Raw genomic sequence first — 14,178 nt, 5'->3', positions numbered from 1 at the left:
ACTTTGGCTTTTATCCAGTCATTGCAAATGTCAGTATAAATGCAGGCAGTGCCTTAATATTTCTATAGAAACAGTTTTGGCCTCATGGGTCTCCTGGAAATGGTCTAGTGGATCCACTGAAGCCTGCAAAACACACTTGGAGAACCACTGTGTAAATGAGCAGAGTGTAGTAGGGTGGAATATTAAACCTAAAAACCCCCAGAAGACTGGTTTCCCTCACTCAGTTGGTTGGAGCATTGTCTTGTACACCAAAAGCTGGCAGGTTTGATTCCAAGTTAGGGCAGCACATACCTAGGTTGTAGGTTCAATACTGTAAGGCCACATAGCTACTTTTCCAGTTCCATGTATAGGAGGCAGCCAATCCATTTTTTCCCCCTCAAATCAATAGAGTGGTCACTTTTAAAATACAAAGGCAAATTTTAACCTCAGATTATTGTAAAGAATCAAGAAGAATATAATATAGGAAACTAGTGAGAGAAAAAACAGTGGAAAAAAAAAAAACAGGAATCTCATTCTCACATGAAGAATTGCCACTACTACTGCGTTGTAAAATGTTCCTGTGTCTGCCAATGAGAGGTTAGAGGACTGGCCATCGATTTGGTTGCCTAGTGTTGCCTATTGGGGAGGGTCAATGCTTATAAAGGCAGCTCTGGCAGGTCATTGTAGAAAAAATTTCACAGAAATTGTTGTGCTGAATAAAAAGAGGTCAGAAAATTCCTACGGTATCTAAGAGAAGAATTTGTAGAAGGACTTTCTTTGTTGAAAGTTAAGCTCCCTCCGCCCCCCTCTACTCCCAGCAGATGTGTTGCTAACACGACAATTCCTGGATTAGTTTTTTTTCAATCACGTTCTTGTTTTCTAGAGATGCAAATAGATCCAAGGACATTTTTGATGAGAGACTCCATCCTGTCACAGTAAGTGCCAGTTGTATTGAGGTTGTCCTTTTCTCTCAGACAGTTGTGCTTATTCCATGCTGATTTGCTTCAAAATGAATCACTAGTAAAAAATTAGTTTCTCCAGCTTGGAGTTCACATTACCTTCCTTTAAGTTTTCTTCCCCACCACATGTTGTATCTAATTATTTTACAAAAGAAATCTCTATATATATAAGCATAAGCGACTGTCTAACTGGTAGCTATGGCGCGCACTGACCAACAGGGGGCTGACACTCAATGCAGATGCTACTGAGTTGCTGTGACTTGGCAGCTGTGGTTCTCAGGTGATGAACCTGGAACCAGAGAGGAGGGACCCGATTCTGGGGTGTGTAACCCGAGAACTGCCCTCTTGCAATCCCAGACCCTTTGGGGGATGTCGGAGAGCGGTTTCAGCCTGATCCCTGCAAGCCAGACCACGGGAGCCCACCTGTGCACAAATCTGTGCATCAGACCTCTAGTGTTATATAAGAAACTAGAGGTCCGGTGCACAACATTTGTGTACTGGGGTGAGGGGTGCCTCAGCCTGACCTGCACCCTTTCACAGTCCGGGAGCCCTTGAGGGATGTTGGAGAGCTGGTTTTGGCCTGATCCCCGTAGGCCAGGCCACGGGACCCCACCTGTGCTCAAATCCGTGCACCAGGCCTCTAGTTTATAATAATAAAAGTGTACTATGCAAACCGACCAAACAACCAAACAGCAGAACGACCTTCCAGATGAACTTTGGATGACCATGCTATGACACACACTGGTGCCAGGCCTGCCAAGGTGGGTGCAATGTGATTGGTCAGGGGGCCCGGCCATCGCCCCACGATCGCCCTACAGAGGGAGGCCAAGGCCCCAAAGAGGGAGACACATGCCTCTGGCTGGTGGGGCGATCGATCGGGGTGGGGTGGCACTCCGTGATCGCCCCAATGAGGGAGGCCCAGGCCATCCTCTGGGCGGTGACCATTTGTGGAGCCCCAGCTGGGTGGGCAGAGCCCCACGACTAATTGTCCTAAAGAGGAAGACCCAGGCTACCCCTACAGACAGCACTGTCGTGTGTGGGCAGGGCCACCCTCTGCAGGGTGATTGATCTGGGGGCCCCCGCAATCAATCAACCCACAGAGGGAGGCCCAGCCCACTGGCTAGCAATGTGGTGGTGGGTGTGCAGGGCCAGCCAGTGATCACCCCGCAGAGGGAAAACCCAGGCCAGCCAATGATCACACCCCACGCCTGTTGCCCGCAGAGGGAGATGCCAAGTGATGGGGTAGGGGTTGGCAGTGCCACACCAATGGCAAGCAGTGGCAGCAACGGGGGCATGGCCAGCTGCCAGTAGCCAGGAGAAGGAAAGCCCCAATAGGGCCTCATCACAAGCCAAGCCTAGGGACCCTACGCGAGGGGTCCCAGATTGTGAGAGGGCACAGGCTGAGGGCCACCCACCCATGCACGGATTTTGTGCACTGAGCCTCTCATGTTATATAAGAAACTAGAGGCCCGGTGCACGACATTCATGTACTGGCGGTGGGGGATCCCTCAGCCCAGTCTGTGCCACTTTTCAGTCTAGGAGCCCTTAGGGGATGTCTGACTGATGGCTTACATCCTTAGCACTGCCGCGGAGGCGAGAGAGGCTCCTGCCACAGCCACTGTGCTCACCAGCCATCAGCCTGGCTTCTGGCTGAGCAGCACTCTGCTTGTGGGAGCACACTAACCACCAGGGGTCAGCTCCTGTGTTGAGGCTCTGCCCCTTGGTGGTCAGTGCGCATCACAGCGACCAATTGTTCCGCCATTCAGTCAATTTGCTTATTACCCTTTTATTATATAGGATAGGTCAGTAAGAACTGAGTTTCAGCTTTGTATAATTAGTGAGCTACAGTGGACAACATGCCTGAAAAACAAAAATGTATATTTTTAAAAGAAAATTTTCAATAGCATCAAGCAATATTAATATTTGTACATAAACCTAATAGATATGTCAGGATCTCTAGAAGACAATTAAACAGCTATTTAAATATTGAATTAATTAGAATGACAAAAATTTTCATATGTCTTCAGATATGCTCTATAACAATATGTGGCTGGTGAGCACTGTATGCACAGCACAGCCTTAGAGCCTGATGGTTACATTCTCAAAGTTGATTGCAGAGAAGTATGACATGATAACCAACAAGTCTTTGGAGCCTAAAAATAGGTCACATTTAGACAGAATATTGTAGGGGAAGTTCGAAAGGAATATATACATATTCTGAGGTTGTGCCTGTATTTATCTTTATTGAGTGTCAATATTTAGTCGCTGTTTTTTAAGGTCCCATTATTTATATTTAAAAGGCTAAAATAGCCGAAACCGGTTTGGCTCAGTGGATGGAGCGTCAGCCTGCGGATGAGGGGTCCCAGGTTCGATTCCGGTCAAGGGCATGTGCCTGGGTTGCAGGCACATTCCCAGTGGGGGATGTGCAGGAGGCGGCTGATCGATGTTTCTCTCTCATCGATGTTTCTGGCTCTCTGTCTCTCTCCCTTCCTCTCTGTGGAAAGTCAATAAAATATATTAAAAAAAAGAAAAAAAATAAATAAAAGGCTAAAATACATGTCACCCAATCAAAATTATTTTAAGCGGCACATGGGCACAAGTGGAACATGGTTGTTACAAAATTACTTAATATTTTTCTTCAATGGGTACTTTCTTTCAGGAAGAAAAGGTTCCTGAGGAATTCTTTCATCATAATCCTGATCCCGAATCAATTTACAGATTTATTCGACCTTTCTTCATTGCCTTTAAGGCAACAGGAGGATATGCCATAACAACATTGGTAAGATAGTTCTTCCTTCAGAACTTTATTAAGGGAAACCTATCAAAGGATGTAAAGTTCACACACTTGAGCTTAATAATCACTATGATTTAAAATGTCCTTGCTTTTTTCACCACAAAGCGACTGTTATAAAAGGCAGCAGGAGGGAGAGGTTTCCAATTTCTCCCTCCAGACCTCAGGAGACATAGGCACATGCAGTGCACACAGGCATACATACAAGGTGTGCTGATGGGGCAGGATGGGGGCAATAACAGAACCTTCTGGGCCCCAGGCAGTGTCAGGTTCAGTGTAGGTCTAAGCTGAGTCGCAGGCTGCATTCCCCAGGCAGTTGTAATGTGTGTCCTGACTGAGAACTAGAGCCCAATGTTTTCTGTTCCTTGGATGATGGGTGTTCATCCATCCTTGCTGTCCTCTTGTGCCTGCCTGTGATGTTTCCAGGATTCTAGTGCCAGTAGGACCTGAAAGGGCTTTGCTGGTTGTCTGCTCAGCTACAGCTGTGTAAGGGGCTCTGTGTCATTCATCCAGGATTCCTGTGGAAAGAGTGTGTCATTTGGAATGAGTGGTCCATTCTAGTGAGAAGGAATGGGGATTGTATCACTCCTCCCTGGGACAATCCTAAAGGGGAAAGTCTCCTGCTTGGTCTGAGGGAAGAGTACTTAGTGCAGTGCCTCCTCCGTCAGTGTTCAGTCAGAATTTTGGAGAGGCAGCCTGTGCTTCTGAATAGAGACCCCTCAGTGGGCACTGGATTAGACACAGGCCTTTCCACAGAGCTGCCAGCCCTCTGGAGTGCTGAGCACAGCTGATCAAAGGCGGGAGTGGTGCTCCCACTTGAAGAGCTAGGGAACTCAGCAAGGAGAGCATCTGGGGTAGAAGAGGATGAGTGCTTTTCAAACACATTAAGATGATGCACCTGTGAGACAGAGGGGCATCTCTAGAGATCATCCTACTATATAAAAACCCTGAGTTCGTCATAATCAGAGATTCAGCCAACCGAAAGTCAGTCCTGCAGTCAGCACTTGGTTGCCGTGTTGACCCAGCACTGACTGCTGCGGCGCAGGCACTATGACCCAGCACTGACTGCTGAGGGGACTGCAAACCAGGCCCAGAGAGAGGCCTGAAGAGAAAAGCAGGGTCTGATCCATAGCCTGTGTGGCAGCTGTTGATCAACACTTGCCTCTCTCTTTGTCTCCAAGCCGGGCCAGCAGCAGCACCTCTATTTCTCTCCAGGCCTCCACCGGGGCTGATCATCAGTGCTGCACTTCTGAGCAGGCTCTGTTGATAGACCCAGAGACGCTGACTGGCATAGAAACTGACCAGTCAGAACCAAATCTGGGTGAAATGTGAGGAGGCAATGGCTGCCTAGGAAGCAGAGCTTTTGATGCTGATTGGCATAGAAAGAGACTAGTCAGAACCAAATTGGCCAGCAGAGGAGGGCAGTTAGGGGTGATCAGGCAGTCAGGCAGAGGCAGTTACGGGCAATTAGGCAGGCAGGCAGGCAGGCAGGCAGGAAGGCAGGCAGAGGCAGTTAGGGGCAATCAGGCAGGTAGGCAAGTGAGCAGTTAGGAGCCAGCAGTTCCAGATTGTGAGGGAGATGTCCGACTGCCAGTTTAGGCCCATGGGATTGGGCCTAATCTGGCAGTTGGACATCCCCCAAGGGGTTCCCGATTGGAGAGGGTGTAGGCTAGGCTGAGGGAACACCCCCCTCCATGCACGCTTTTGATGCACCAGGCCACGCGTTTGAATATGTGGAATTCGAGCATGAATCTGAGCTACTGGTAGGGAATTAGTATTAGCTATTCCAATACCGAGAAAATGTGTGAATAAAAAGTGCATGGAAGCAGGAAGAGTAACAGGAGCAGGTATTTAGTGGATATTTATGGAATGAGCAACTTCTTGTCAGCATTGAGCACTTTGACCTCACTCTCTTTCTGGAACCTCGCTTATCTTCCTTCTATTTTATTGTTTCTCCCTGTTTTCGATAGCATCCTAAGCTATGCCTGATGATTTCTCCTTCAGAGCTGAGTCCTTACAGATCTAAGTGCAGAGGATAGAGGAGAGCCATGGTTGAATAAAGTGTTTGCTTTTATGGAGCTTCTGTCCTAGTGAGGAAGAGATAAATATTTCTTTAACTGAGTGTTGTTAAAAGGTGAATATCTCAGGTAGTAGTAAATATCACGAAGGTACAGCAGGGTGACGTGATATCATGCTGAGAGGGGCTTGCTACTTGAGAGAGGTGATCAGGAAGAGCCTCTGTAAGAGATGACATCTGACCCTGGCCTGACTGAACTGAGGAAGATGAGGAGCTCTGGCGTTATGTGCAGAGGGAATAAGTGCCAGCCTCTGAGATGGGAACTTATACTTGGTATTTGAGTAAGAGTGATGTATGGCCAGTGTGGTCAGAGTGTGGAATGAGGGAGAGAATGTAGGTCATGTGGACCAGAAGGGCAAGTGCTACCTGATTGGGCCTTGCAGCTTGCAGGTCATGGGAGAAAGTGACATTTTTATTTGTTTGGTGGAAACACTTTGGCAGAGTTGAGCAGGGTGGGGAAGTGCTCTTGATTACAAAAGCTATCCAGGCTGCTTTGGGGAGAATGATGGTAGCTGGGAGTCTGAGTGGAGGCCGAGAAGTCAGGGGCAATAACAGTGACATGGGTGAGAAGTGACAAATAGACTAGGAAGCAGCCTCACTATCAGTGACAGGCAGCGATAACAAGAGTTGCCAACAGTTTGCAACAGGTCAACTCAATTGGATGTCTTTGGCCAAGCACTTAGGCAAATGGCAGTGCCCCACATGACATTAGGGAATGCGTGGGGAGTGGGGAGCTAGGGTGAAGAGCTCTAGCTTGTATGTGCACATGCACCGATGACCTTAGCAGTAGTAGTTTCGGTCGAGTGACAGTGCCAGGGGCAGACTACAGTGGGCGAAGGAGAGAGTGAGAGATGAGAAGCAACTTCAGGGCATTCACTGTGAGCAAACAGAGAGGAGGCAGTCTAGGGATTGTGGGGAGTGGGATGGGTATCACATAAATACATTCATATTGGGGAGAATCTCTGGCACAGGAAAGTGTTCAAGAAGAGGTAATTCTGGGAGGTGTTCTTCAGAAGTGGGATGGGATTGACTTCACTGCTAGAAGAGTTTCAGTGAAAAGAGAAATCTCAATTCCACTGACACAGGAGGGCAAGTGGTATAAATGAATGAGAAATGGCACATTCTAAATCTGTAGAAGTGATGAAGGAAAGTTGAGTGATTTCCAATGTTGTGTATGTCTCTAATTATTCCCAGGAAGTTGACAGTTAAACCTTGTAAGGAGGTTCATTCATAGGATATCTGGGAGCATTTAGCTTTGGAAGATTGGTGCAAACTTTCACTAATAGCACATAATGTTCAATAACCTTTTGCTTTCTATAATACAGTTGGGTTTTAACACCTTTGGCTAATGTGGGCTGTCAATCTGATAACCTCAGACAGTAAACATATTCTCCTTCAAAGAACCCTTTGACGAAACAGCAAATCACAGCTTGCATCTATAATCTTTGCTTAGCTGTTAACTTCACCCAATTCTTTGTAGAATAGACATGTAATACATGTGAAGAAATCATGAGATCTCACCAGCTATCTGGCAGGTTTAGAGGAGAACCAGGGAGATAGAGACTGGCAGCTCTGCTACCAACTGAAACCAACAGAACTGACCAAGCTTCAGGTTGTGTAAGACAGAGATGTATTTCACAGAATCGTGATGGAGATGTGAGGCTTAGGGGATATGAAATGTCTATCCTTGGTGTGCGTGTGTGTTTCTTACAAAGGCACTAAGTCCAGGAATACCTGACAGTTGTAGAGACCTGCCTCAGACAAACCTGTTTGCACTGCCTGTCCTGCTGCACCACACAGCAGCCACTGGGGGGACTCTCTTTAAAAAAATGTTTAATCCTCACCAGAGGATATTTTATCCATTGATTATCAGAGAAAGTAGAAAAGAAAGTGGAGGAGAGGAGAAAGAGAGAGAGAATCATCAGTATGAGAGAGAGACATCTATTGATTGCCTCCCGCATGAGTCCTGACAGGGGCCAAGAGTGGAACCAGCGACTCTTTGGTGAGCAGGCTGGAAATTCACATGGGAAAGTAGGCAGTAGAAGTGTCTGATTTGCAACTGTTTCTTGGCCTCTGGCTTTGGCTGGCCAAGCAGTCTCTCTAGAAGCTATGAATAAAAGGCATGTCAAAAACTGATGAAATCTGTAATTCCTGAAAGTTCTTATCACAGCACTTAAACTGAACTAGAATCAAAAACCAGTGTTCTACTTTGCAGGTTTACATAGAAAGACTTTTATCTTATGCTGAAATCGACATTTGCCCATCTAACTGGAAACGCATTGTTTTGGGAGCGATTATTCTGACCTACAAGTATCTGCACGATGAGGCTATGTGGAATTTTCACTTCTTCTCATTGCTAAGGGGCATTACAATCAAGAACTTGTGAGTTGGCAAGATTTTGATGAAGTTTCAAACCATTTTCGAATACCTTATTTGCCCCCATAAAGTTTACAAAATAAGAAATATTTTGAAAGGTTACAGTGTGCAGAGGACTGAACTAGGCATAAAATTACAAACATTTTTCTATCCATATTTGCTTTGACATTTCATACTCCTCATTAATTAGTATGTCTTCATGTGTTATTATTGTAATAATCTGTGTGATAATTTGGTATATTTCTCTGGTAGCAAAGTTTGTAGAAGCTCAGATTCAAAAACAACAGTAATGTAAATACCTTCATGCCTTTCTTAACGCTTTCTACCAGTTCAGGTCTTTTATTCCCCCGTTTTCAAAATTTCATTTATTTTCAATAAGACTTTACATTCAATATCTATATATAAAGAAAAACCTAAGCGACCGGCTGCCCAGCCAGTAGTTATGATGTGCACTCGTGACCTGGGCAGATGCTTAACGCAGGATTGAAACCATAGGAATGGGAACATGGAACAGACTGATGAATCTCAGAGAGAATGGGGGAGTGGGAAGTGCGGGAAGAGATTAACCAAAGATCTTATATGCATACTAGAGGCCCAGTGCACAGATTCGTGCACCAGTGGGGTCCCTTGGCCTGGCCTGCAGGGATCAGGCCGAAACTGGCTCTCTGACATCCCCCGAGGGGTCCTGGGTTGTGTAAGAACACAAATCTGTGCACCGGGCTTCTCGTTATTTCATATTAGTCTCAGGTGTACAGCATAATGGTTAGAAAATCATGTGCTTTGCGAAGTGTTTTCCACAGTATTTTTAGTACTGACCTGACACCATGCATAGTTATTGCAGTATTATTGACTCTCTTTCCCATGGTGTAATTTATATCCCCATAACTGCATTGTAATTGCCAGTCTGTACTTCTCAATTTCTTCACCTTCTTCACCCAGCGCCCCCAAACCTCTTCTCCTCTGGCAACCATCAAAATGTTCCCTTTACCTCTGAGTCTGCTTCTGTTTTGTTTGTTCATTTATATTGCTTTTGAGTGAAATCATATGTTATTTGTATTTCTCTGACTGATTTATTTCACTAACATTATACCCTCTAGGTCCAACTATTCTCTCACAAATGGCAGGAATTCATTCTTTTTTATGGATGAGTCATGATATTCCACTGCTTTTTTATCCACTCATCAGTTAATGGGCACTTGAGTTGCTTCTACAGCTTAAGGATTATGAATAATACTGCAGTGAATATAGGGTGCATATATCCTCTCAATTAGTGCCCTGGTTTTCTTCAGATATATACCAGGGGTAGAATCACTGAGTCATAGGCAGTTCAATTTTTAATTTTTGAGGAACTTCCATACTATTTCCCACAGTGTCTGCACCAATATACCTTGCCACCACATCCTTGTCAGCACTTGCTGTTTGTTGATGATAGCCATTCTGACAGGTGTGAGGATATCTCATTGTGGTTTTAATTTGCATATCACTGATGATCAGTGATGTTAAGCATCTTTTCCTATCTATCAACCATCTGTATGCTCTCTTTGGATAAGTGTCTTTTCAGGTCCTCTGTCCATTTTTTAATTAGATTGTTCGTATTTTTGGTATTGAGCTGTATATGTTTTTTATAAGGTGTTGCGTTATATATGTTTTTTATAAATTTTGAATATTAAACCCCCTATTAGATATATCAATGTCACATATGTTTTCCCATCAGTGGGTTGTCTTTTTATTTTGTTGATGTTTTCTTTTGCTATACTAAAACTATTAGTTTGATATAGTCCCAATCCTTTATTTTTTCTTTTATTTCGCTTGCTCAGGGTAATCTATCAGCAAAGCACTAAGAGAAATATTCCAGATTTTAGTGCCTATGTTTTCTTCTAGGAGTTTTATGGTTTTGACACTTACATTTAGGTTAACAATCCATTTTGAGTTTATTCTTGTATATGGTGTAAGAAGTGGTCTAGCTTCAATGTTTGAATGTATCTGTTCAATTTACCCAACATCATTTATTGAATAGACTGTCTTCATACCGTTGAATGAAGTCTCCTCTTTTGTCAAATAGTAATTAAACATATAGGTGTGGGGTTATTTCTGGGCTTTCAATTTTGTTTCATTGATCTATGTTTGTTTTCATGCTAGTACCATGCTGTTTTGATGACTCTAACCCTGTAGTGGAGTTTGATATCAGGTAGTGTGATACCTCCAGCCTCTTTTGTTTTTCTCTCAACTGCTGTGACGAATTGTCCAGGGTCTTTTGTGGGACCGTATAAAACTCTGGATTAGTTGTTCTACTTCTGTAAAAGATGGCATTGGCATCTTGATAGGAATTTGGTTGAAAGAGATTATTTGAGGTGGTATGGACATTTTAAAGGTGTTAATGCTTCCTGTCCATGAGCATTGTACATGCTTCCATTGATTTGTCTCTTCCTCAGTTTGTTTTTTGGTGTCTGATAATTTTCCAAGAGTTTTCCCCTCAAAGATAAGAGTGGTGGTTCTGAATGGATCCATTTGTTGCTGTGGTGATGTGCCCAGTCCTTTTGTTGGCACATCTTTATTTTACTAATCCCCTTCCTGCTATCAGCCTGGTAAAATGTCTGCAAGTTCTTCAGGGCTAAGAAACAGCATACATCATTCCTTACATCTGAGCACTAGAGTGGAGCCCTGAGAGTGAGCAAGAAGAATAAACCTACAGCTGCACTAATGGAACTCTGATAATTGAGTCCCTAGTCAACAGCTGTTGTGCACAAGAGACATAACCTCCTTCCCTTTGTCCCAAACTCAAAGTCCTTCCCCTTGTCCCAAACTCAAAGGGGACCACAAATTGTTGAGCCTTGTTTGCCTGTTTGAACATTAGTGTATTAGCCCAGCTGGGTAGCCTTTATTTAATTCAAAACTAAACTCAGAGCCAACCTAGTAGCTTAGAATGACAATATTGAAGAGAACCATGTTGACTAAAATTGCCCTGTGGTGGTTTTGTGTTTTCCTTCTTCCCCAGAAATGAGTTGGAAAGGCAATACATATGTCTACTGCGGTTTCGTCTGTATGTTTCTACCAGTGTCTATGCCCAATACTATTTTGACCTTCGGTCCTTAGCAAGTGACCATGGATTGTTGCCTATTGCATTGACTCCTCTTCGAAAAGAAAGAGCACTGAACCTAGAGGTAAGGCTGTGGAATCACAAAGTGGGGTTTTCTGTCAGACTCAAAAACCAGTATCTGTGCATAAATCATATTACGTAGAGACTAGGAAAATGAAAAGCTGTTTTAAACTAACACATTGAATAAGACTTATTAACTCTCTCACATCATATTAGCAGTATGTTTATGGTGTATATAAGAATCCTACATTATAAAAATTACCTTTTCTGTGACCACGATTCAGAAAAATTTAAATCCATTTTAAACTTTGATGGGTTTTTTTGAAACTGTATTCTATTTTATAACCATACATGAATAATTTACTACAATTGTATCATTAATCATTTCTACAACCATATTCTACTTATCACTCTTAACTCAGTTTGCAAATTCATGTCTTTTCTGTATAGATCACAGTTCAGTACCTTCAGTTTGTTAGACAGAAGTAACCTGAGAGAGTGATACTTAGATTGTAGAATATGTACTTCAAGCACTGGGTGTAGAAAGTATATGGGTTTTTAATGGCATTTGTAAAGTATGTGCGACAAAGTAATATTTATGGCTTATGAATTCTGGGGAGTATACAACAAAATTACAACAAAAATGGACAGTTTTTGTGGTACTTAATAGTCCTTTAGAGTGCGTCTGCCTTAATGTGCAAGTGAAATAGTACCTTGATGGTGCATCAGTCACTAGCCCTTTCGAGCTTTCAGTAAAATACAGCACATGCCTGCCTCATTAAAATTTGCTTAGAGTAAATGCTAGCTAATGAAGATTGGATAGAATGTAAACAGCTGAGTAAACAATGACTTTTCCCAACTGTATATTTATTATATTTAAGGAACCAAGTGTACAGACAACAGATGATACTGTTGTGAGACAGACTGTCACACCTTTGACATCTTGAAAAAACCCAAACTTTAAAAAATTCTGAGTTCCCCTTTGCTCTGTCAATCTAATCAGAGTCCCTAAACTACTTAACTTCATGGATGAACATAATATAGGATCCCAAGGACCATGCAGTGTATACGCCAGGTCTCCGAAGAGGCAATAATTATAATCCATATAAAGAAGTGGGAATGTGTGGCTATCAGTGATGCTTTCTCTGTGAAGGCTGCAGCTCCTTTATTTTGAATGTGCCTGTGTTCTATCTCATGTCTCCCCCTAGGCCATTTCCAGATATTGTGAAAACAAAAACCTGTGCAGGGTGGCCATAAAAAAATCTGGCAGCTGTGCTAACCTTAGTGATGTGCAGCGTGCCCATGCCATCTTATCTTAAGGAGGAATGAGGGCTGTGACATGATGAGCGCCTCATCTGCAAGGACTGGAGAAGAATCACTGCTTCTGCTCCAATCCCAGATAAGTTCTTTTCTTTTAAGGGAGACGGGGGTGGCGGGGAGGGGTGGGTTGACATAATGAGTATCTCACCTACCAAAACAAGGACTGTTGAAGTATAATATTCCCTATTCTGGCAAGTTTAGTATTTCCTCTTAAAAATAAGTGAAAGGTTTTAACCTGATGAGGATCTTTTTTAGCCTATGCTTCATTATGATCCTTAGTATTTTTCATTTCCCTTTGATTATTTTTATTACTAGATGATATTACATTTGTTTAATTTTGTTTTCATTTTTGGATACAAAGGAAATGTCTCTCTTAAACTTTTAACAATTTCTAGTTAACCTGCCACTTGACATTTTCTTTTCAGCTTTGGTCTTCTCACTTAGTAAGTTTAAAGTACCTATTTCTGTATACTAGTATAGTTTCAAATGCTTTAATGTTTACTTTAATAATGTGGAAAATGGATTATTTTACAGTAGAAAATTCCTTAAATATTTATATTGCTTCCTATAGCAAAATGGCTACTTTTTTAATATATATATTATGTGCTGTTTCCTTTCCTCCAGAACCTTTTGGACATCGTTACCATATATGAATTACTTAAAAATAATTTTAATTATGAGATTTCATTTTAGTTTTTCTGACTTTGAAGATTTCTCTTTCTTTTTAATTGATGTCAGAGGGAAAGGAAGGGAGAAGGAAAGGGAAAGGGAGAGAAACATGGATATGTGAGAAATATCTACCAGTTGCCTCCCATCCAGTGTCTGAGACTGGGGATCAAACCTGGCACCTGGGTATGTGCCCTGACTGGTCACTGAATCCTGGACCCTTTGGTGCCTGGGAAGACACTCCAATCCACTGAGCCATCTAGCCTGGGTGAAGATTTCTCTTTCAAAGAAATTAAATAACAACTATGCTCATTATAAAAATCATATATTCTGTGCTCTTTAGCCTTTGAAAATTCTTGTGTAACTGGCCTTAAAACTGCCACAATGAACTAGTGAAGTGTCGATTTCTGGTGGTACAGACGCTGGATACAAAGGGTGGCTGTTCTGCATTACTTTCCAGGACCGCCTTGCTAGCAGGTATTTCCAAGGGCTTACATTGAGTAAGTGACTTACTCTACCTATAATGCATGCCATTAGCTATCATGTCTAGAAATTGGTTTTAAAGAAATTAGACAACCAGTATCTAGAAAATAAAATTTCATTGTTTGTGATCTACATCTTGCTTTCCCTAGAGGACTGTCTGTGTTGCACTATTGCCTTTTTGAGTTAAAATGTGTCTGTGATGTCAGCATTTTCTCTCCTAACTCTGCAGTTACAATGGCGAATTCAAAAAACACATTAGCAAGGAAGAATTTTAAAAATTGGAACACTTCCATGATGTTTCTTCTTGAGTCTTTTCAAGCATAACCTTTCAAAAATTTTAACATGTTTAGAGTTGATAATACAGTTGAAAGAAGTTAGTAAAAAATATTCACTAGGCTAGGATGTGAGTCAAAAGGGTCATTAAGATTGA

At 42.7% G+C, this 14,178-nt stretch overlaps 1 protein-coding gene across 1 annotated transcript in view; it reads left to right on the top strand.

Moving 5' to 3' along the window:
• Positions 1-12,598, top strand: part of LOC139014964 (cyclin-Y-like protein 1) — a 40,005-nt gene extending 27,407 nt beyond the window's left edge. The window contains exons 4-8 of the mRNA XM_070422028.1: positions 863-914; positions 3,598-3,717; positions 8,022-8,188; positions 11,178-11,343; positions 12,488-12,598. Coding sequence (XP_070278129.1) covers positions 863-914; positions 3,598-3,717; positions 8,022-8,188; positions 11,178-11,343; positions 12,488-12,598 — 616 coding nt within the window. The remainder of the gene's footprint in view (positions 1-862; positions 915-3,597; positions 3,718-8,021; positions 8,189-11,177; positions 11,344-12,487) is intronic.
• The last annotated feature ends 1,580 nt before the right edge of the window (positions 12,599-14,178 follow it).

The sequence above is a fragment of the Myotis yumanensis genome, unplaced genomic scaffold (genome assembly GCF_028538775.1).
Source record: "Myotis yumanensis isolate MYYU_CA2020_CCGP unplaced genomic scaffold, mMyoYum1.0.hap1 SCAF_1, whole genome shotgun sequence".
NCBI classification, from domain to species: Eukaryota; Metazoa; Chordata; class Mammalia; order Chiroptera; family Vespertilionidae; genus Myotis; species Myotis yumanensis.
The sequence above is the reverse complement of the archived record's forward strand: the minus strand, read 5'-3'. Positions and strand labels throughout refer to the sequence as shown.